This window comes from Anthonomus grandis, unplaced genomic scaffold (assembly GCF_022605725.1).
Source record: "Anthonomus grandis grandis unplaced genomic scaffold, icAntGran1.3 ctg00000388.1, whole genome shotgun sequence".
NCBI lineage: Eukaryota > Metazoa > Arthropoda > Insecta > Coleoptera > Curculionidae > Anthonomus > Anthonomus grandis.
In genome coordinates this window covers 112,657-137,183 of record NW_026088489.1, presented here as the reverse complement: position 1 = coordinate 137,183, position 24,527 = coordinate 112,657, and the positions used below count along the sequence as shown (strand labels likewise).

The 24,527-nt window shown below is 30.6% G+C and overlaps 1 protein-coding gene and 1 pseudogene across 3 annotated transcripts; one reads left to right on the top strand and one right to left on the bottom strand.

Moving 5' to 3' along the window:
- Positions 1–220: 220 nt before the first annotated feature.
- On the top strand, positions 221–2,017 carry LOC126749623 (putative nuclease HARBI1; annotated as a pseudogene).
- An 18,442-nt stretch (positions 2,018–20,459) lies between these two features.
- On the bottom strand, positions 20,460–22,458 carry LOC126749624 (uncharacterized). 3 transcript variants are annotated; one of them, XM_050459327.1, is made up of 5 exons: positions 22,343–22,458; positions 21,247–21,516; positions 21,117–21,191; positions 20,904–21,050; positions 20,460–20,712 (listed from the first exon to the last, which is right to left on the bottom strand). In XM_050459327.1, exons 2-5 carry the CDS (start codon positions 21,500–21,502, stop codon positions 20,558–20,560), a joined length of 633 nt encoding a protein of 210 aa, XP_050315284.1. In that variant the 5' UTR covers positions 21,503–21,516; positions 22,343–22,458; the 3' UTR covers positions 20,460–20,557. The 3 variants fall into 3 exon arrangements, with proteins under 3 accessions (XP_050315284.1, XP_050315282.1, XP_050315283.1); XM_050459325.1 differs by having other exon boundaries at positions 20,904–21,191; XM_050459326.1 differs by lacking the exon at positions 22,343–22,458 and having other exon boundaries at positions 20,904–21,191; positions 21,247–21,776.
- Positions 22,459–24,527: the final 2,069 nt, after the last annotated feature.

Here is a 24,527-nt window from a genome sequence, read left to right as displayed (position 1 = left end):
CTGTTCCAACTAAGTTTACAAACTGTTTAAAAACTATCAGGATGGTTTAAGGATTATTCGCTTGCTATTAATTTGGCGCAGGCGCATTAATATTTTCTAATACAGCTGTTTATAATGGGTTTATAACCTACAAATAAAACATTAAATTTTTGTGCATCAAATTAAAATTTGTGTTTTGGGTTTATTGTTCTACTCTGATTTTTAAATAAATAAATTGAATATGAGTGAAGAAGTGTGTAGTGAGTTGAGCGATTTATCGTGAATGGACAGTAGTGATGACGAGGATTTAGAATTGAGTTTTTTTTAGAGCTAGACGAACTGAGAATAAAAAATCAAAATTATTTGGGTAAGACATCCTTATTTTTTAAGCATAACCATAGAACTGAAAATTAATTTGTATATGCATTAATAATTTTAGAGGAAATAGTAAGACAGTATCCTGAAGAAGTGTTCTTTGAACATTTCAGGCTAAGGAGGGAAACTGCAACTCACATAAGTAATAGATTTGAAATAAGCCTATATTTTAAGAGCCAGATCGGACAGTATGGAAATATAGCTGCTTTACATCAGGTGGGATATAATTATAACACATTTTTTTATTATATTCCTCTATAACTGATATTAGGTATTTAATGAGTAATTTTATTTCTTAAGTAAAATACACTCCCCAAAAATAAATTACGGACAACTGAAATTTTCGCAGAAACCCCAATAGAAACATGACCTATTTTAAATACACATAACTTCAGTGATAATTAATATATTGGTTCAATTAAAAAAGAAAATGGTTAAGAAAATGTCAGGCTATAAATTCAACATAAGTGTGGTACTTTACGGTTATCAATATATCCTACAGGGTGGTTAAAAGTTTGTAATTCTTATGGATTGATTTGCTCTAAAACTTTGAAATACCCTGTAGAATATACTGATAAAGCAGAGTATCAAACTTATAATGAGGCTATAGCTCGACATTTTCTTTTTTTAATCGAATTGATATCTTAATTACCAAAGTTATGGGTATTTAAAATAGGTCATGTTTGTATTGTGTCTTATGGTAAAATTTTAGTTGTCCGGAATTTATTGTCGGGGAGTGTATACATAAGTATTTACTAATAATAATAATAATATTTAACTCTTTCATTTTAAATTTTAGGTTCTAATATATTTATGGTATATGGGGCATCAGACTAGCAGCTTTCGAGATGTTGCTGATAGATTTGATGTTACAATAAGCTCCATAAATAGAATTCTTCATCGAGTTACCATGTTTTTGAGCAATCTTTCTCCACAAATAATACACTGGCCAAATGAGCATGAAAAAAGAATCAGCGAAGAACATTTTCGAATCAATGGTTTTCCAAATATTATCAGAGCTATTGATGGAACACATATCAAATTAGATAAACCTGAAAATGACCCAGATTCATACTTAAATCGTAAAGGTTACTATTCTATTCAGGTAAGTTTACATGATTTCTTGGTATAGTACTATCTGATCTTGTAATTATATCATTACAGATGCAGGCAGTTTGATCACAGAAGAAAAATACTAGACATTTTTATTGGGTACCCTGGTTCCGTGCATGACAGCCAAGTGTTTAGAAACTCTCCATTAAAAAACAGCTTGGAAGATAAGTATAGACGATATTTTCTGTTAGGAGATAGTGGGTATCCTTTACATGACAATTTGTTAACTCCTTATAAAGACAGGGGCAACCTTACTAGACAGCAACAAAATTATAATTTAAAATTGTCCAAAAACCGCTATGTCATAGAACATTGTTTTGGCATACTGAAACAGAAATTTAGACAGATGTATCACATAAAATTAAGAAAAATTAGATTTATTTGTCATTTTATCCGAGCAGCTTGTGTACTTCATAATATTGCAATTGATGACGATATTAATTTGGATAATGATAATATTCCAGTTAATGAAGAAAATGACAATGAAGTTGCTGACAACATAGAAGCTCGGACTATTAGAGATAGGGTAGCAAACAACTTACGAACATGATGAAAATATTATTTGTATTAATTTTAAAATATATTTGTTACATAGATACATACATATATAATAGTTTTATTTAATTTTAACATACTTAGGAACTAAACAAAAGAAATATAATTTTCATGGAGAAAATAAAACTTAATTAAACATAATATTATTTATTATTTCATAAACAATACAAATTTCCTTAAAAATCACTCATAAAAACTCGCTACAACAAGAAGAACATGCCTTGTTCTTTAAAAGTTCGTTTCTTTGTTTTAAAAGTTAATTTTTTCTTTCAATAGAGCTATTTTTTGTTTCTGCAGCTCCAACTTCTCTCTTTCAATTTGTAGCCATCATTATATTCTTTTCGATCTTTCCTAATTTGCTCAATGGTTGAGTTCCTGTTCGTTAACTTCCTTCTTTTTAAGGGGAAAGTTTTCCCCGAGATCTGACTGGGGGTTGCATTTTATGAAATAAATGGTACTTCATCTTGTGGTGCTTCCGGTAAATGTTCCACAGTGTCTGAAGACAACAAAACCTCAGGCTGGACATTCTTATTCCCTTTAAATATGTTTTCCATCTCTTCTTGGTACTCGAAATATTTTTTGGCCCTTCCGGTTTTATTCTGGTTGTCGACAAAATTTTTGTAGGCCCTTTCGACCACCCTCCACCGGTTTTCGACATGGTTAGCCGTGTAATTTGTATTTAGTATCTCGTTGATTTTAACAGCCATTACTTCTCACAGTTTTTTAAAGTTTTTTATTTGAAAACTTCCTACCTTGCTATGATTTTCTTTGTAAATGTCTAATAAGACTTTCGTTTGGTTAGTCGTCCAACTAGCCACAAATTCAACTTGACGTTCTTTTAGCATATGCTGCGGCACTGCACTCAACAAAAAGCATAAGTAAAATCAACCAAAAAGAGCATATGAAAATGCGTCAAACTACCTTCATAGTTATATTAACCAAATTTTAATGGTTAAATTGATTTTGTTCTGCTACAATTTTTTTCGTTGATTTTAACATGGTCTTACCGAATTAACTAAATAATAGTAAATGTATTGACATCTCTTTAACGATTTTTTTGTTATATTACTATTATTTTGTTTGTATAAACAAAATATTTGTCCGATATCAATATGTTCATTTAGGCAACAAAAAAAACGAGGTATACTTACGATTATGTTCGTTCTCTACCAATTTTTTTTAGTTGAATGACTATTTATTTTTGTTTGCCGTACTTTTTTTTAGTTGTTATACAATTAGGTGGTATAGCGATATTTGTCTTAAATATTTATTTAAATTTTTTGGTTTATTTAAATTTTTTGGTTTATTATTAATTTGGCTTTATTAATAGCTATACCTGTCCATCAAACTTGTATGTTCCTTTATTCTGGTGGAAATTTTTCTCCCCGATTGCCCTATGTAAATGGCATTACAGTCATTACATCTTAATGAATATACCCCTGATTTTGAAAAGAAATCTGCCTTATCTATTGTACTAACTGGCTGACTTTTTAAACTGTTTCTAGTTTTAAAAGCAATTGTAAGATTTGTAGACTTAAAAAACTTTGCAAGCTGAAAAGAAATATTACCAAAAAAAGGACATTGATCTAAAAAGGTGACTATTTTCATTATTAAGATGGATTAAGTTGTAAGTAAGTTTGTATTTATTAAAGAATTTAGAATAAAGGCGATTAATTATATCAAGTGGAAAACCATTATTAAAAGCAATATGTTTAATTATATTTAGTTCATCAAGAAAAGCTTCTCTAGAAAGGGGGATGTTGAAAAGGCGATAGAAAAGGGAATTAAAAGATGCAAATTTGTAGGAATAAGGGGAGTTTGAGGAGTATTGGATGACATTGTCCGTAGTGGTGGGTTTGCGGTAGATCTCAAATTCAAGTTTGTTGATATTTTTTAAAATAAGAACATCAAGAAAAGGTAACTTTCTATCTCTTTCTTCTTCAATGGTAAACGATCTCCTATATACAGTGAGAAAAGCACCAAACTTCCCATTGACAATCTTTTTCTCCAAATGGTGCATAAAAATCTCACTGAGAAGAGGAGAGAGGCAAGACCCCATTGCTAGTCCAGTAACTTGTCTAAAAAACTTGTTGTTGAAAACGAAAAAATTCTGATCAAGTACTAGCTTAAGGAGTGTTAAAAGATCATCAACAATAAATCTGTCAAGCGGTGACTTAAGCAAAAGGGACCTGACTAGATCAAGGCAATCACCAGGTGGAATGCTTGGAAATAAGTTCTTAACGTCGAGAGAAATTAGTTTTGAACCCTCTGGTATGCAGATATTTTTTAAAAAATTTGTCAACTCTACTGAATTTTTTGTGGAATAAGTACTTCTGAAACCAGTTACATCTCTGAGTGTGGTATTTAAACAGGCTGACAAGTTGTAACAAGGAGAGTTTACAAACGATACTACTGGCCTAATAGGGAGATTGGGTTTATGGATTTTAGGAAGGCCGTAGAGGAGAGGAGTTCTGGGGAATAATTTTTCTTTCCTAGTATGAAAAAATTCTAAAGTCAGATTACACCTATCAAGGGTTTGTTTTACCTTGGAGAAAAAAGAGCTAGTAGGATCTTTGTTTACATTAACAAAGTCACCCGAACCCAAAAAATCTAAAACCTTCTCTATGTAATCATCCCTCTTAAGTATAATCAGGCAGTTACCCTTGCCAGCTTTCGAAAGGATTAAATCGTGATTCTTTATTTTATTTTTAAGAGAAGTTAGATGTTTATTATTAAAATTAGATTTATTAGAATTTGAGTTAATATTAGAATTTAAAAAATTTATTATTTTAGCACGCAAAATATTTTTATTTTGAATATCGGTAGTCTGCAAAACATTCTCAGCCTCCACAGCTAAAGTCTCTCGCGTGCGCAAGTCAGTCTTTTTAAAAAAGTTATATTTTAAATTAAGATTCAAAAAACTTTCCTCATCCGGTGTGAAAGCCACATTTGTTAAATTCAAGTACCTTTTATGAAATTGAATGTGACATTCTCCTAGCTGCCTGCGGTATACATTATTATTCTTTTTTCTTAAAGATTGAACTTGAGATGTCTTAAGGTGATTTAATTTGCGGTTTAAACGAAAAAAGGAGTTTTTAGAAAATATTTGAACCTCATCTCTAAGTGCTGAATCTAAAGTACAAAACTCCCAATGGGTTAAGAATAAGTTCAACGTAAAGTAAAGGTATTTTAGTATAGAATTCACCTTATTCAAGCTTCTATAATGGGTTTTGACTTCCTCCCTCAGCCAAGTTCTTCGGGCCAGTTCCAATGCTGTGTCAGAGGAGTTGTTTCGTATGTTGCACCTTAAGTTGATAAATTTCGGTGTTAATCGATGAAATAAGCACTGTTGAAGAAACCATATTTTAAGCAACAAATTTTTTCTTGCGATAAGGTTCTTCTTGTAATAGCGGATGAATTTAGCTTGACTAGCATTTTCAAATAGAAACGTATCATCCATTTTTCTCTAAGAGACCAAACGAAAACAAAAACAAAGGTAAGGACACAAAGTCACGGTCTCATCCAATCTATATAATTTCTTAAAAAAGCTCAAAAGCTACACGTGTTTCGCTCCTGTCGGAGCATCATCAGGCCTAAAAAATACATTAAGATATTTTTCAAAAAGAACGTTTATAAAACTCATTACCTAGACCTACGCAGATCACATTACAACTAACAACAAAAGAAAAGCTAGGTTAAGTTAACAATTCCCACCATAGATAAAAATGTATGCTTAAAAAATAAAAAAGTAAAAATTTAAAATGTCACCAGTGGGGAACGATCCCGCAACCTTTAGATTCACAGGCGCGCGTCTAACCCATAGGCCACCAAGCAACATGATAAAACATGGGGAACACTCCGAACTATACTATTAAGTGTGAATATAAGTAAACATCTTAACAATAAAAACTAAAAATATCTAAAATTGAAAAAGAAAAGACTTTTTTAAGACAGGTTGTTATAAATGAGGTGAGGTTCAAACGTGAAAATATCGTTCACACACACAAGGACAGGGCTCTTCTTAGCTTTAGTTATTTTCATCTTTTCTAACAAGTCCAGTTTTTTGCCTTTTGAGCACTCGCAAAATGCAAAATATCCGCTCCCTGAGTTAAAGAAAAACCATGTGAGGAGGCCAATAAATGATTCGCAAACGCCGATTTAGTTTCGATCATGTCAGTATCCCTATACCTGTCCACCAAACTTGTATGTTCCTTTATTATATAAAATTTTGTTTTATATCTGTTACATTATTTCTATAACCAATTATCAATTATAAGCTTTTAATAATATTTTGGTCTTATATATTCGAAACCATTTGGTGATTTATATACGTGAATAGGAGCGTAGTGAAATTCATGAAGCTGTGTTGAAAATATAAAAAAATTGTTGGTTTTATTTAATACTTTATAAGATTGAAAGTGATTGTCGATTTTACTAATTTTATGCTCAACATAAATAAGATAAAAATTTTTCAAATTTTCTTTAATTTTCACAGCTATATGAACAATCTCATAAAATTTTAATGACTTTAAAAGTAAAAAAAAATTGACTTTATACAGCGTATTTTTATATTTTACTTCCCTAAGGAAAATCAACGATTCTGAGCTTACAATTGCATCGTTAAATAAATCCAAATTTTGTATTCTTTCATAATAGGGCATTTCTTTTAAAGTAGATTTAGTGATATGCTTAGATTTATACTCTAATTCTGGCTCATCACTTAAGCTGATTTTATTTAATAATCTATCGCAAAATTTAAATGTTAAATATTCATTAATTCATAGCAAGAAACTATAACAATATACGAATACAAAAGTGGAAAATGTATTAACCTAGTTTCTGGAAAATTAACAAAACACTTGTTTGTTGGGCAGCAAATCTAATGATTTTAATATAGGTATTTTTTTTTTGTGTGGAGGTTAATGTGGATCCATAAGTATTGCACAAGGAATCAGTGGATATACTTTAAAAATGAAATTGGTAATAATGGAAAAATTACTTACATTTTGAGATTTCGAATAAATTTGCAAAGCCCCAACTTTTCAGAAGGCGTTTTAATGTTAAAGTTTCCTCGATTTCTGGTTCAGACTCAGCTTGATAAGTCAGCCCAGAATAGTTTAAACCAATTTCAAGAGGAGGATTAGACAGGCTGGATAAATTGAGACTACCTTCGTCTTCGTTGTCTTTAGTTGAATTGAGTAGAGAATTTACAAACCGATTTGTATATCTTACTGAAAAATCATCATCCATCTTTACTACACCAATTGTTTACTCACTCTTATAAAATATAAAAAATAACTCACAAAACACTGAGTGTATAATACAAAATGAAGAAAATTATTTCCTATTCCTATTATTTGGCGCGCAATTTTATCAACGTGCAACGCGAGCCCTATTGTGGAAAAGAATGAAACGGGCGGCAAGCAAAGAATATGTATGTGCTACTTATATTTCCAGGAATACCGAAAAACGTTGTAAATTTACCTGGAATAAGTGGTAAAATCAATCAATGAATATAGTTATTTGAAACAACATTGTGGATAATCCAAACAAAGTAGTAGGTTGATTTGACAAAAAAAATTGTTGCTTTACTAAATATTAGTTGCTTTACAAATAAAGTGGGTTCAATTTACCACGTCGGAATAGGTAAAATTAAAATTGAACATTTTTTAGTTTCAATTAACAAAAAAACATGGTTATGTAACCCAACTATTGTTAAATTATACTATTCCTAATAAGTAAAATTAACTTATTAAATATTATTGCAAACAATAATTTGGTTTATCCAAATAAATTGGTGGGCTAATTTAACAAAAAATAGTGTTAATTTTCTATATATTAGTAGTTTAACAAAGAATTTCGGTTAAATATATTATAAAATAATAGTTAAAAATAAATTAAACATTTTTTTGTTTGAATTAACAAAATTTTACTAAACGGTGGGAAAACAAATAAAGAAATAGTTAAAATAACTTTTTTAATAACGAAAAGGTTGTTAGGCAACAAAACTTAAGTTAAAATTATCTAAATTATTAGATAAATTAATTTTGTATGGTAACAATTTTTTTATGATTACATTAACTCTATTACCCTTTAGTTAAAATAAACAATATAGTAGTTTTTGTTACAAAAAAAGCGGTTTTGTTACTTAACAATATTGCACACAGTATATTTTTTGTTTGAATCAACCTATCAAATTTTTCTGAGTGTGGGAATGTATTTAGATGCTTAGGAGTACTCGTGACTATTGTCGAATTACCTGACTCCGGAGAAAAAATCAGGAACTCTTCCAGACCTAAAAAAATGGGACCTATTTATTTTTGTATTAAATACCCCTATTCTTATAATCATTCATTTACCGTACTTTAAAAAATATAACACAGGTGCGTTAACTTACCTTCTCGGTTGATTTTAAATAGTCAAAGTAAAACATAAAATAATTCAAAGCAAAAACCAGAAACAAAACAAATATGACACGGTGAGGTTGAATTGAAGATTATGCCGTTTTGTTTTGTGTCAAATGTCACTCTCATAAGTCTAATATCAGGCGTGCTGCAAACAGCGAGCAAATTGTCAGGTGTTCCAACCTTGTTTGAAATTGATCAGAGAAACGTTGATTTTACGGACATGCGCATTGAGGACGATTTGTAAATTGTTTGAAATCGGTTTGAGATTCTTGGTTGGAACAAACTTAATGACGTCACACTTAAAAATGCTTGAAGCGCAATCTGGCGTGGTCGAGTTTTTATAAGCGGTTCAGTTGTTGTTACACAATTGAATTGACACTGTTTTGACAGTTTTTTATTTATTATGAATTAATGTAGCGTTAATTTGCAAAACATAATAATAATAATAGTGCATATTTAGTTTAGAAGGTCTATAGAATTTAGTGTATAAGGCTGATCTAAACTGATTTTCTATCAACAAAAAGAACAACTGAAAAATAGCAATTGAGTGGTTCCATTAAATCTCTCCTTTTTAATTTAATATCCATACAATTAAATATAAGCTGAAAAAGCTAAAAAGCACACAAGAATTTATAGAATTTATCCTATTTCAAAATATTTTTATTTAATAATACGTAAAAAGGCATCTATATATGTATATTTTATGGTTTACCGAAATAGAAAAAAACAATTCATGAGAAACATCATTGTCATTTGTCAAACCAATATTTTAATTTTTTCGAAGTGAATGTAATAGTAAAAACCTTCGATTTTGTCAACAGTCTGACGTCACAATATATATACCGCCGAAATCTAACGAATGTACAATAGGCAATAGGCAATTTAATAAAGGAGATCATTCTCCGCAGAGCCGCTAGATAGTAGCGAAAATATGGCTTAAATTAAATTTGACAACATCAAAACATACCTAATATTCTAATAGACCAGGAGAAATTAGATTTTGCAGTCCCAGTTTTGTTTTGGCACGCGATTTATCTATTATACATGTGTAAGATAATAAGGTTTACGCCGCCAAAACGTTAGTGGGTTTCCGGTAATTTGGGCTGCTTATAGTTTTGCTGCCGGGTAACATTTAAGGGAACTACCTCAACTACCATTTCATAAGCAATCACAACAGAAGCTACTATTATAGTAATCGCCGACAATCAATAAGTTATCTTTCATTACTTTACCAGAACAATAATTACTTCAATCTACTTACCTACCTGAAGTTTTTTTCAGCCAATATTATCAAGTCACGGAGAATAACAAATTAATTCACAGAGAATAACAAACAAAAACAGTACAAAATATAATAATGTTTTTGTACTTTATAGCACACAGTAGTGTAAAAACGGGTGGCTATGACGTGTCCCCATGTAATTCTTATGGACTTCCGGTGGAGTAAAAAAGGGGACGGAGCTTATGAAAGCTGGGTAGTGGTGGGGGGCAAGTGGGCGGAGTCAATATCGAATGGAGGGCTGTGATTGGTGGGGGAAATGGGGTGCGGGGAGGTGCGTAGCGCCCTGATTGGTCAGAATTTTGGCGGGAAGATAAGAATGTGGATGTGTGGAAATGTGGATGGTTGATATGCAAATGAGGTTGAATGCGGTGTTGCAACACCCACTCAAAGACAAGGCCTTAGTGCTTGGCGCGTGACGTCATCGATGTGGGCCACCGATTTTTAAAAACCAAGGGATTTCATATGCTAATATCTCAATATTTGGCTTATTTTAAAAAATGCTAGGAATAGAATAGAGTTCAGGAAACATTCAAAGATATGTTTTAGTTCTGGTTGAATGTCAGGTTAAATATTATGGTATAATATTAAATGCAGACTCCCAACTCCCCTACATCTGCACCAAAATTCAACATATGTATTTAGGTATTTATAATCATTTTTTTATACCATCAAGTAGTAAAAAATGTTATTATATACACATAAATACATATATTGAACTATTCCACACCTTGTCATAATTAAGAAAATTTGAAAAAAACTGTCATAATCAGGAATGTCATATTAATTAGAATCATTTAAAGTAAATCAATTGGATAAAGAACTAAATTAATTTTCTAGGACCTACATAGTCTTTAGATTCAAATATATATTTTATATGTTTTTTTGTAAGTAGACTATTTAAAGTTAAAATAAACTTGATAAAGAACTATTATATTTTAATTAGTAGTGTTAGTGGTTGGTATATTATATAGCCTACTTCGTTAGGGTATCCAGTTTGACTAGTGCATCCATCAAAATGTAATACATGTTTTTGTGCAATAGAATATTTCAAAATTAACTGACACATGAACTGTCTTTTGTTATAGGTTTGTAAAAATATGTCCTCAAATTCATTTATTAATCTGTTAAAAATTATGTAAGTCAAAGATACAATATTTAAAACTTGGTCTTGGGGATATAACAGTCCTCCACGATTTAATTTATTAATTAGGTCAAAATTGTCTTCAACGATAAATTGCTCATTATTTACCAGTTTTCCTTTACAGCTGTCACATTTTAGCTTTTTGATTGTAACATAGCAACAATAACCACCTAAATACGTAATTAATTGCAATATGTCCTCGATGCTCTGAAAATGATCATCATTTACTGAAATTTGGGACAACAAAGTTTGAATTTGGGAAAAGTCTTCTGGAGAGCAATTATCATCTAGGTCATAATCGGGAAGCTCATAGAACTTATTAATATTAATAGGGCCAAAACTGCGAGACTAAAGTGTTAATATAGATTGAATTCTAAGTCTCTTTTCTGTCTCATATAACTGTCGTACAGAGATGTGATAATGATCGCCTGCCATTTGTCTATATCTACCAAACCTATCTTCAAGAGGATCTGTTTGGAATTTCCCTAAAAGTACATAATTCATGTTCCGTAAAACAGAATTTGGTAATTTCGAGCAGTCCATAAACACTATCGCTGAAAGCAGTTCTTGTTTGTCGAGTAAGTTTTAGAAAAATTACTAGGTTGGCAAGTATCAAGCCAGCTTAATAATTTTTCTAAGAATTCAATCTTGGGATCTATGTCAATATAAGTGAGTGGTTTTTTAACAATTGGTTCTTGAAATATGTCTCATTTATGTTTGCCTTTGAATGGGGTTTTGACATTCACACTTTTCCACCATGTTGTTATTATGTGGACAAAATCAGCAGTATCTTGAGCAAATGGTATACGGCTACCAAAATGCTTTAATGCTTCTACTACGAAAGAATTAAAAATTTTTAAAGAGAGTTTAACATTCTGTCTAAAGATGAGGGAAACAATGCTTTTTGGTTTAAAGAATGGCCAAACTTTAAAAGCTTATCATACTCCAGTTCATGTAATTTTTTAATAATTGCAGAAAAAGAAGCACATTTTTTCTTCGAAGTGTCAAAATCAGGAAAATAAAATTTTTGGTCTGGTTTAGAGTTAAGCCAATTATTAAATACACATTTAAGTAAGTGAACTGTGTCAAATAGGTAAAATAATGGTCTCTGATTATCTATAGGATGAGGATAAACAATGCTAAGTTGGTCTGTAGTTGAAAAATGACTCATGGCTTTCCCATTAATGGCATTATTATCACTTATAACACAAAAAACTATGTACTCAATCTCCTCTAAATTTTCAATAATTGTCTTAATAAAATCATGAAGTATGTCTGATGTAATTTTGGAGATGGGAGCTATGTGAACTACTTCCTTAAAGCTGGAACACACACTTGTAATCATAAAAGTAAATGCCGAGGAAGCTAGAGACTTATTATTGACTGATGTTCTAGTTATATTACCACGTTTATAGTCCATGTAAGGGTCAATATGAATTTCATCAAAAAGTAGTGTCACAAATCTCTCATTATCCTTTATAGTAAACTAAACACATTTCGCGCATAAGTTAAAAACATTTTTTTTTCATCTATGTGGGGATCGGTCATGTCTTTGTTACAAATACCCATTATAGTTTGAGGATGTGGTAAAATTAGGGATCCATAATCTCTTAAATACTTGTATGCATGAGGACTAATAGTATAGATTATAGAAGTCAAAATTATTGTACTACTTGAATATCTGTACCTTTCCTTTGCAGTTGTAAGCAAAGCTAATTGTTCACAAATAAAATCTAAAGCATGCACTATTTTGTTGTCTTCAATGTTTTTAAAACTTTTTAGTATGTTTGACACAAAATCGAACACACGTTTCATTTTATTTATGTGATTTGATGGTTTGACATGATCGAGAATAGTATTGCCAAGGGTATTGGTAGCAGTCTTGGTAGCAGTATTTGGATTTAAGTCACAATCGGGGTTGTCATTATTGGTAACATTTTCCTCCAAAGGCAGGGTAATAATAGTAAGGTCTATTGCTTCAAGTATTGCATATAAATCATCTAAACTATGGGAAGTATATGGAGTTTTAAATTTTGATGTTAAAACACAAACTGGCTCGCTATATAAAAAAGTTTCAACATTTAAATTAAAATTAAAAACAATTGCCCAATTAATGCATGGACCAGGAGTGTATTCAATTTTAAAAATTGTTAGCTTTTTGCTGTCTTGAGACTCACTGTGAGCAGTCAACCAATCTTTCGGTAGTTTAAAAGCAGAAAATTTTTCAATAAACTCTTCAAAACTGTCAAAATTATTTTGTTTCTCATGCTCCCCAAAGTCAATTCTGCTTAATTCAAGGGCTTTTGCTAAATTCAACTCGTCAATATTTTTAAACCTTTCATCTTTACTTGGCCGTATTTTTATAGTTTTTGACAAATAACTAGGGTAATTTAAAAAAATAGATGGTGTACAGTCTTCTTTTAGCCGTGGTTTTAGTAATTCTATTGTAAAAATTTTACCTGTGTTGGAATCTTGAACTTGAGTACTCTTTATTATACTACCTTCAGGAAAATGAGCTTCACATACTTTGGTGTTGTTTGTGGGCTCAAAGTCATCTCTGTGTATGGCTTTTACCCATTTTCGCCTTAGATTTATATCCTTAGGAAAACCGAAGACATGCACTTTAGGTCCGTTTTATAGTTTCCGTTACAACCCGGAACACAACACTTTTGAGGCATATTTACACTCTGGTATTAACTACAAGCCGAACTAGGAGAAAACATTAAATTAAACACGAACTGAAGTATTAAAGTCTGATATAAACAAATAAAACCGCGGCGCCGCCCGGCCAGCGCGGAGACCCGGTTTTTCCGAGGATTTTTCTAGTCCGAAAGTACGATTTTGCAATTTAAAAGTACGCGAAGAGTTTACATAAATATAACATACACGTTTCGCAGAAATAAACAGTATTAGAGTATTACAAATACAAGCTATATATTTTCCTGTATAGTGGTCATGATGACGAACTTGTTCGTTGAAATTCGGCTTCCTGCTCCTCCGTTATAGAATTTACCTTTTTATGGCAAGAGAAAGTTTCTTTTAATATACTTTGAATATTCGCACATTCATTTTGAATATTTTCGATAAATCATTCAGAGACATTTTCTCCTCTATATAAATTAAATTTATTAAAGTTTTCATTAAATGAACAGACAATATAATATGCTACACTGTAAGGTTCATGTTTTTGATAAGCTGTGGTAAACGATAATAATGGATTTGGTAACGTGTAATCTATAGGAATAGCAAAACATTCAAAATCAGCATAAATTACAAAAGGCTTATTTAAAAGAGCTTTGAAAGAATTAAATTTTAAAACATTGTTTTTATGATCCGGAACAGTTATTTTAACAGCATCAAAAAGTGAACAATTTTTTTTATGAATTTCAAACTTATTTTTAGAGTAAAAATGATTTAAACAAAGATCACATACAAATATTTTTCTTTTAGCTTTATTTACCTGACTACATATCAGTTTTGAAAGATCAGAAATAAAGCAATAATGACAATTTTTACTGTTTGAGTTACTTTTAAAATAAAGTAAATATATATGGTGTGGCTTAACTTGTTTTGTATGATATAAAGGTCCAATTATTGACTTAGAAGAACTATCTATACCAAAAACATTTATAGAAATATCAGGATTTTGATTTTCAAATTTTGAAATTTCTGAGATTTTTACTGGCATTTCTATATCGCGTAAATTTAAAATATCATGAACTGATTGAGAATAAGATAACACATTTTCCTTATCTACATCCACAGGATATAAATGAGCTAAAATACTCCAAACAAAACATCTTTTATCATTATTTTTTATATTAATTAAACCTTTGCTTTCGAGCCAAGAGGGTAAAGCAATGTATGTGGCACCATTAAGAGGAGAAAACCTATTAATACAAACTAAAAGGAATGACGTACCAACATATTTCCAACCAGATCCTCGATGTTGAAATTCTTCAGATTTCGTTAGAATAGTTTCAAAAAGTTGTTTGATGATCTCATCGATAGAGTCGACTTTAAGTATTTCCTTGTTGCACGAAACGAAATACTTATAATCCTCTTCTCCGGTTGAAGGAAGTTTATAGGTAGCGCATAGCTTCACATTCAACTTGATAGGACCCAGTGTTTTTAGATTTTGGATAATTTTTGTTTTGAGTAGAGGTCTAGACTCTTCCAAAAACTGATCAAGCTCAATACAATTCAAATTTATGATTGCTCCTGTTTGTATACGAGAACGAAAAGCAAAAGATATCTAAATAAGAAAAAAAAAGATATATTTAAAAAAAATAATATAAATAAATAAATTAAAAAACTCACCATTTTCCAGACAACTGATGGCGAGTTTGAACTAGTATTTGTACTGTTACTGGTACTGGTACTAGGTCCTATACCTTGACCTGAAGTTTGTTTCCTTTTAATTTGCTTGCTTAATGATTTTAGTAATGCCAAAATGTTTTCTAATTTACTTTTTTCTCCAACTGATAAATCTGTACTATGCAATTTTTGAAGTATTATAACTTCATTTCTTTTATTAAGTTTTAAAAAAGTATCGATTTCTTGTTGAGATTTTTAAATTTTAAATAGTGTCTGTGTTGTCTTTACCAAGTCTTATTCCATGTTTACCAGTTTACTACGCCTTTACTCTCCTTTCGAAAATTCAAATTGATTCGCTGGTGTTGTATTAGTCCCCACTTGCTTTTGTCCAATGAACCGTATGAAACAACCTTTATCGCTCATGAGCTCGTCTATTACTGATTTAGTTATAACTGCATTCAATCGTCTTGGTAAAAATAAAACTGAATCGATCAGTTCCACTATAAGTGAATCTCCGAACGAGGTTTTGATCTTGCGTATTCCTTTGACTTCATACCACTAATTCAAATCATATCAGTAGCATTAATCTTTGGTTTGAAATCGCAACGGGCAAAACTGTAAATTCTTTCCATTTAAAAAAAAACTTTTTTTTTTGTTTGTAAATACAGAGGTAAATTGTTGTGAGTGAGGACTAAGTTCGAACTGGAATAAAGAAAGTCGATCTTTCTAATTTATACTCATTAGTTATCGATAAAACACACATAGACGTACGAAATTTTATTTATTAATTATTATTACCATAACACACCATAATCCATTTCTTCATTAAAATAATGAGCTGAGAAACATGTATATTCTTCTAATAATTCTTCATTTTCTCTAATTTCTAGATTAAAATAAAAATGGCATAATTTTTCACCATGTTGATCTTGAATAAAAGATTCTTGAATGCATATTTTTGAAAAGCCAATCGTTGGCTTAGATTCGCGTTCATAAATTAAATCAACACTTGATTCACCTTCACTGGAATAATCACTAAACATATTTATAATGCTTTGATACGACTATGCATTTTTAAAAGATTCAAAAGTGCTGAAAACCGCAAATTATGTAACTCGAATAATTTATTATTAATTAATATATCATTTAAAATAAGTAAAGAAAAAACCACAAATTATGTAAGCTGATTGATCCATTATTAATTAATATAAATATATAATTTAACCACTATTTAAAATATTTTTCAATAAACCGGAAAACCAAAAATAAACTAGAAAAACTTGAAGTTTCCGGGATATTATAGGTTTTAGTATTAAAAAAAAAGGAAACGTATTTTATTTACTGATTAAGAAAATTATAATACCAAATTTAATTAATATATTAAAAATCATATTTTTATAATAATATTTCTAATAAAAGCTCAAATTTAAACATATTAAATCTTATGATTTATTACATATCTTAAAACGTTTAATTTTTAAAATTAGATACATTAATCCAACTATTATGAGAATCATCAAATCCTAACCATTTTACATATCGACCATGCTGAAGAAGAGTGTTATAACTCAAAAAAGGTAGTTTTTCAGGAGAGCCGTTTAAAGTTTGTGATGTAACGTTATACGTCATAACTTTGACACACATTAATATTTCAGTCTAGGTATTTTTTTATTATTAGTAGCTACTAATTATCTTTAATGGCAACTTGCTGAATATTTTAAATGTTTTTTACTTTTTAGGTTAAAAGTACTTGTAACTGTCTTGATCATATTTTAATTTTAAATTTCGTTTTGCAACAATATATCTGTATGGCATTTATTTATATTTAAGTAAACGATTGTTTACATCTTAATAGAAATTTGGTTTATTTTTAAAGATTTTAGGGCAATCATTTAAATATTTTGTTCAGTTTTACTGGCAAATGGCTTTGAAACTAAAATGTAACGCTCTTTTTAAAAAATAAAACAATATCCTTAAGTTTTTAAATTTTTACTAGCTTAAAAAATAGAACCCGTAGTTTTTCTATTAAATAATAACCCGTAATTTTCTTAATAGTAAAATTACCTATCTTTAACAGTTTCTAAGAAAAAATATTTTTGATGATAAGTAACATAGGTACTAGGTATAATGATTATAATAGGAAAAAAATTATTTAAAGGTTTTTAAAGAAATCTAAATAATAATTAGGAACACATTTTTTCTTCTCAATTAATTCCACCAAGCCTTTTTTCTTTGCTTCTGAAATCCCTGGTTTTTTTTATAAAAGCAGGATTTAACAAAATGTTTTGAAACTGAATGTTTTTTCTATGGTTTATTATTTCTGCTTCCATAAAGCTTTCTTCACCATAGGAATATTTATAAAACAAAGTGGTTGGATTTATTTTTTGTAATTTTATGACTTGCAAATTGGAAAATTTTACATTTTTTGGAATATTTATATAAAGTTTGGATGCTAAATTTTTTAAATCAAAGATGTCTCTAAAACCTAATTCGTTAAGCTCATAGCTTTTTCCCTTTTTTTTTGCTTGTCTAATCATAACTGCATATTGGTCTGGGACAAAAATTGAATTAGACTTTTTATATTTTATCACTTCAGATTCTATCCTTGCATGTACGCTGTCTCCTTCATTCTGACTGTGCCCTTTTATAAAAAACTTATGAGTAATAAATTTTATTTTTAATTTACTAACCATATAAATATACAGGGCTAGAATAAACTTGTTTTTGTTTTGCCCGCAGCAATTATCGGAATAGAAAACTATATCCAAGTCTTCTTTACTTTTGTTTGTTATGTTCTCAACGTATTTAAGGATGCAAGTGCCAATTTCATTTGCCCCACGCAAACCTTCTCCTTCATGCCACATGTAGCATACACCTTCTGTGGCCTTAATATCAAAAAGAGTAAAATTAAACACGTTTAATTTGGAGACCTAATAAAATGAATTTGCATGGCCGGTTGGGCAGGGCAAAACTTTTTGAAGATCATAAACTACAACCTTTGTATTAGTATCAGTATTTTGCTTGTCCTTTTCTTTTTCTTCGCGACTAAGCACCTTTTCACGTACAGGGTGACCCAATAAGACTGTTCCTCGGCCATATCTCGGGAACTGTTCGTAAAAAAATTAAAAAAAAAAAAAATTATTAGGTAAATCGGTCATGAAAAATCGTTGAAAAATATTTTCAAGTTCTAAAAATTACCACCAGAGAGCGTAATTGTCATCTTAAATTTTAAAATTGCATTTTTCTTTAAATTTTGCATAACAACCAAATTTTTTTTTTCATTTTTAAAGAGAACCAGGTTATCTATGATTTTCGTAAAATAAAAAAATCAGCCATTTCAAAAACAAAGATGGTGGAGCGCGTTCAGTTGTTTTTGCAATAACTTGCTTTAACTTCTTAACGGTTTGACCGATTTTAATAAATTTGGTATCGTTGAAAAGAGCATTCCTTGGGCAATAAGAATCAACCAAAATATAGTTGATTTAGTTGAATCCTTTTCCGCCTGGGGGCTAGCTTTGACACCATCACCCAAAATCCTAAAAAAATCAAAAAAATCAAATGGAATGATATGACTTTTTCTTTATGAAAAAGTAGCCAAATAACATCCAAAGAGGCCAGTGAAAACCGTTTGTCAAAATGTCTTTCCTAACCGCAAATATTGGGAAAATAAGGAAAAAAAACGCATCCCGAACGTAATAAGTCACTTTAATATTATAGGTAGGCCTTGGAAAATGAAACAAATGAAACATGAAAGGAACAAGAAAGTGACGCTGATGAGTTGAAGAAACAGCAGTTTCAATTTCAGCTATTGGGATATTTAAGATGGCATTCCTAATTCTTGCAATCATATCCTCGCGGGAAGTTGGCCTTGTTGCATAGACTATATCCTTAATCCTTCCCCAGAGATAAAAATCAAGGCAGGTTAAATCGGGAGACCTAGAAATATTCATTAAGTTTTAATACGTGTGCAATTATAAACAGAATCATTCCAAATAGGCAACGTCTAAAGATTCTTGCGTTAAATACTTCCCTTGGCGCCCAAGGGAATAGGCTTCCTCTTCCGATCCAACGGTCAGGGAAGGTGGCATCTAAATACTGGCGAACAGCAAGAGCATAATGGGCGGGGCAACCATCATGCTGGAAAAACATATTTTGGCGGACGTTCAGCGCAATATCTTCCATTAAAATTGGAAGAACATTTTCTAAGAAATGTAGGTATGTTAGACCATTTAATGCGCCGTCCAAAATATATGGACCAACAACCCGCCCTCCAATTATCCCACACCAAACATTTACACTATATCTCCCTTGATGCTGAACTTGTCCAAGCTAGCGCGGATTATTTCGGGCCCAAAAGTGCATATTATGTAAGTTTAAGTGCCCATTGCTATTTTTAGAACTTGAAAATATTTTCCAACGATTTTTCATGACCGATTTACCTAATAATTTTTTTTTTTTTAATTTTTTTTACGAACAGTTCCCGAGATATGGCCGAGGAACAGTCTTATTGGGTCACCCTGTACATGTTCCTGGTATTTTTGTTCTAAGTTAGCTTTCTGTTGTTCGGTTCCGGTTTCATATTTCAAACACACCTCACATTGATCCTTTTTGGGTACATGGAAAGACAAGTTATACTCCTCATTAAAAATTTTACTATATAATTGGTAATTGCCGAAGTCTATTTTCTCTGCTTTACACAATTCAATGTAGTCTCTATGAAGGTCTGATAATGTTTTGCCCCCTTCTATAAATTCGCGTGAAGTATTAGCCCTACAGTAGTGAGCTTCAATTCTCGGAATTGAATCAATGTGTGACCTTATTTTATTTTTGATTTCATCACTCACATGTTTGTGGTTGCCATGCCTTCCCCTTCTATCGATATCAATGACTTTTCCTGTTTCACAAACTTTCTGTTTTTTCAGCACGGTTTGAATGGTTCTATTGTTTATAGACAAAGTCGCCATAAAAAATTTTTTGCATACCCTTATATTTTTTCCCAATATTATGAAGAAATAGGCATTATTAGGGTTTCTCGGATTAGCAACATTACTGTACTTGTATTTGGGAGTAATTGTGGTCATATTTGATGCTATGTATTCCCTTTGTTTTGTTATGTCACCAAGATTGTAAAATTCAGAAAAAATTTTTTCACGTTGTTCGAAAGATATTTTATCATAGCATTTTATTCTACACTTTTCATCACATGGAGGAAGAATTGTTTTCTTTGGTTGTTCTTTTCTTATTTTTATTGTTTCATTTCCGAGTTTTCGTACTTGAGTATAAGCATAAGATTCTCCTTTATTTCTTAGAATTTTTGCCTGATTTTTTTGCCACATGTCCGGTCTTCTTTTATTTTTTTTACAAGTTTTATTATTATTTTCACTTCGGTTAACTAACTTTTTTTTTTTTACTGGGCTGGAGATTGCTTTCGTCCACCTCTGATTCTTCTGAAGAACTTGACAAGGTTGATCTTTCAAATAGAGGGTCTTGAACACTATCATCAGTATCGTAAGGGTCACTTTGTAGGTCTTGATCGGGTTCATCTTAAAAATAAACAAAATATTGTACTCTCCATCAGTATTAGATTCTGGTTAACTGTGAAAAACCAGCTTTTTTCCTGTCAAACAATGTTGTTTATATTGTTTGATAGGTGGAAAGCTGGTTTTCGACAGGTGACCAGAATGTAATACTGATGGCGGGTACAATAATGGAGTACTAAATAACAATTATTTACCTTTACGTATTTCGGAAACCGTTAAACTATTTTGTGGCTGCTCATTTTCATCTTCAGATGACGACGAATCTGAGGTATCTGAGGAAGAGGAGCTAGAAGATGATGAAGAACTACTTGAAGCGGGAGGGGGTAATGGGAGTAGTTGCTCTAAAAAAATTAAATACAGTATAACACTTTTTACTACCCTAACAAAATTCTCAATGTTGTAAGTACCTAGGGGCATTTTTTCGTTTTCATTCTCATTGTAAATCATTGTGCCATTATCTTTTAGGCTTGACTCTTGATGGCCTTAAAATTAATAAGTTTATTAATAACATTTCAGGCTATAATTTACTTAGTTTACCTTGTACTATAGCCTGATTAGGAATAGCTGTCTCATCATAAGGCTCAATATTATAAGAGAATGAACTATCCAGAACTTCCATAGTTATTGTGTCATTAGAAATTGCTTCATTTATTGGAATAATATTTTCTTTATTAGGGGATTGATTGTTAGGTAAATTTATAGTTGCTTCAGTTTTCGTGCCAATAACCTCATTTTTCAAAACATTATTATCAATTACCATGCGCAAAATACGTGCACTTTTACCATATTCCATGTTTGAGATCGTAGCTAAAAGGATTTTTCAATTATATTATGTACGAAATTATAATAATGTGTATAAATTAAATTCTGTATTATGTATAATAGTTATTTATGTATTAAGGGCATAAAAAGATTTTTATGACCCGAGGCTCTATTTGGAGCCCGAGCGTTAGCGAGGGCTATAAAAGAGCCATAGGCTCATAAAAACCAGTTATGCCCTAAATGCATATAAAACTTTATGCACGATTAACATACAAATTTATTGTAAAATAAATAAATTGTATTTTTTTAAAATCATTCATGTTCCATTTTTCACGATCCCGGTATATGGCGGTGATATTTGATTATTGTCAAACCTCATACGTATTTACTGTCATCAAACATTTTATTATAGCCCTTTTATAATCAACTTAAAATTATTAATCCTCAAACTTCAAATCAGACGTCTTTTCTTTTTATTACGCGAAGAAACATGTATAACAGGCGCTCTACTATGCTTATTTCCTTTTAATTTTATTGTATCTCTAAATCCCGCAAGATAACACTTTTGTTATGATAAGATTTTTTTGAAAACTTAATTTTGATTTTACTCTTGTATCTTGCAGACGTTGCAAAAATGTGATAATAATATAAATATCAAAAAAAAACAACTCAATATGGTTTTATATAAAAATAAAACATAACCTTTACATTACTTATAAAACTACTACTCTTCATAAAACCGTTTTAAGTCTAAATGTAACATTATTCTTCATAAAATAAATCAGAGTTCTGACCCATGCTTCTAAATAAAAATGTTACATTCATAAATAAAACAGCACTTAAGAAAAATTTAAAGAAATATATCACTTACCTTTTAACAAAAGCGTTATATTTTAAACTGTAACTGTTTTGAAAAAAAAACCCTTATGCACAAAACGTTTCAAACTGAAATGTAACACTTTTTACGAGTCGCGTTAATGATACCACGTGGAAAATCTGCGACATACTAAGTTCATAAGTTGTCGCGCTCTTTCCCGCAGACTGTAAGAAATATGCCGAAATCTGCGCGTTACATGTTGCCAGATTTCTGGTGGTATTAAGGTCAGAGATATAACATTTTTTCCCATAAAAATATATTGTTTTTAAAAGCTATTTATATAGAAAAATGAAAAATTTTAAATTTTGAGTTGTAACACTCTTCTTCAGCATGGTGGATATACCTGATTTCTTCTTTTGGAAAGTATTTTCTCGACTAAATATCGTTCATGCGGAAGAATAGCGTTACATTTCAAAAAACTACTTTTTTGGGAAATGCCATTTGAAATATTAGGAAAACTTTACAGATTTGTTATTTCTTAACGAATAGTCGTTTGTTAACCAAACTTTGGCCATTCTTTAAGTATTGTAGAACAGAAAATCCTTTTTAATGTAAGCACTTTATTGTGCCATATTGATTTAAATAGTAGGTAAATATAACTTTCTTGAATAAAATTTAATTGTGTTTTGGTATTAATGTTGAGTAAAAACTCTTTTTCATATAAAAAAAACATTAGCTTTTCCAAATCTTTTATTTTGCAACACATTTTTTACAGTGGCTTATAATTAGTATAAATTGTTCCTATGGTTAATAGTTTGTTGAACTTAAAAATATAATTTTACTTAAAACTAGTAAACAAAAAACGAAAAACAAACCAATTATAAAAAACTTAAAAAATAACATTACTCTTGCTAAATGTATACTACTTTTGAGTAGGTATTATAAATTTTTATAAAAATCTAAATAATACATTGGGACGCATTTTCTTCGCTCAATTAATGAAAGCAAGCCCTTTTTTTTAGAGTCACTTATACCTACTTGTTTCGTGTAAGCCCTTTTTAATGTAATTTTTTTTGTATTTATCTTTTTTCGAGTTATTACCTCTACAGATCTAAAATCGGATTCTTTAAACGAGTAATTATAAGATAAGGTCAAAGGGTGCTCTCTGTCTAATCGCATTTTTTTTATTTCTGAAAATTTAAAGTCTTTTGGAAAACTAATAAACATATTTGTAGCTAAAGATTTAATATCGTATATATCAGAAAACGATAGTTCATTGACGGTATATGCTGGAGCTGTTTTTTTTTTAACAGATCTTATTATGCAGGCATATTGCTCTGGAGAATAAATAGGGCTAGATTTTTTGAACTTCTTTATCTGCCTCTCAATAATTGAATGCATACTATCTCCTTCGCTTTGTCCATGGCCTGGTATAAAGAATTTATGTGATATTGATTTAAGATCAAAGCGTTTGATAGAGTACATGTATAGAGATAGTATAAATTTATTTTTGTTTTGACCTGCACAATTGTCAGAGTAAAAAACAAGTTCAACATCCTTCTGATCTTTTATGGTAGCTTCAAGGTATCAAAAAATGCAAGTACCTATTTCACTTGAACCTCTTTGAGCTTCACCTTCATGCCACAAAAAACAAGTCCCTTCGTGACTTTTTATATCAGACAAGGTAAAGTTCAATACATTCAATTTAGACACATAATAGAACGATGAGGCGTCGCCAATGGGGCATGGCAATACTGCCTGCAAATCATACACTACTACTTTTACATTATTTGGACTTTTTTTATCTTGTTCCTTCTGTTTTCTGATAAGATCTTTTTCCTTTATGTGTTACTCATACTTTTCCCGAATTTCCAGTTTTGCATCCTCTGTACACTCTCTATACTGCAAACACAATTCCCACATATCTTTTTTTGGAACATGAAATGCTATATTAAATTCTTCAGTAAATATCTTTTTATATATAAGATAGTTTGCCGCAGATTCATTTTTTTCCTTGCATATTTTTACGTAATCCCTATGTAATTCTGCCAAACACTTACTACCTTCAATGTACTCTTTACTGGAATGCGAGCGGCAATAATGACTTTCAATACGAGGTATGCTATTAATATGGTCTCTAATTCCATTTTTAATTAAATCGCTTATTTTTGAGTGGTTTCCATGGCGTCCTCTTTTGTCAGACTCTACTACCTTTCCACTTTCACAAACAGCTTGTTTC

What these genes read in the sequence shown, in the direction of transcription:
- LOC126749624 (XM_050459325.1), bottom strand. Translation starts at nt 21,502, where the DNA reads ATGGAATATGGTAAAAGTGCACGTATTTTGCGCATGGTAATTGATAAT. An exon ending in TAATCAGGCTATAGTACAAG is followed by an intron (nt 21,192 to 21,246) that starts GTAAACTAAGTA and finishes ATTAATTTTAAG; the next exon opens with GCCATCAAGAGTCAAGCCTA. An exon ending in GGTTTCCGAAATACGTAAAG is followed by an intron (nt 20,713 to 20,903) that starts GTAAATAATTGT and finishes TTTATTTTTAAG; the next exon opens with ATGAACCCGATCAAGACCTA.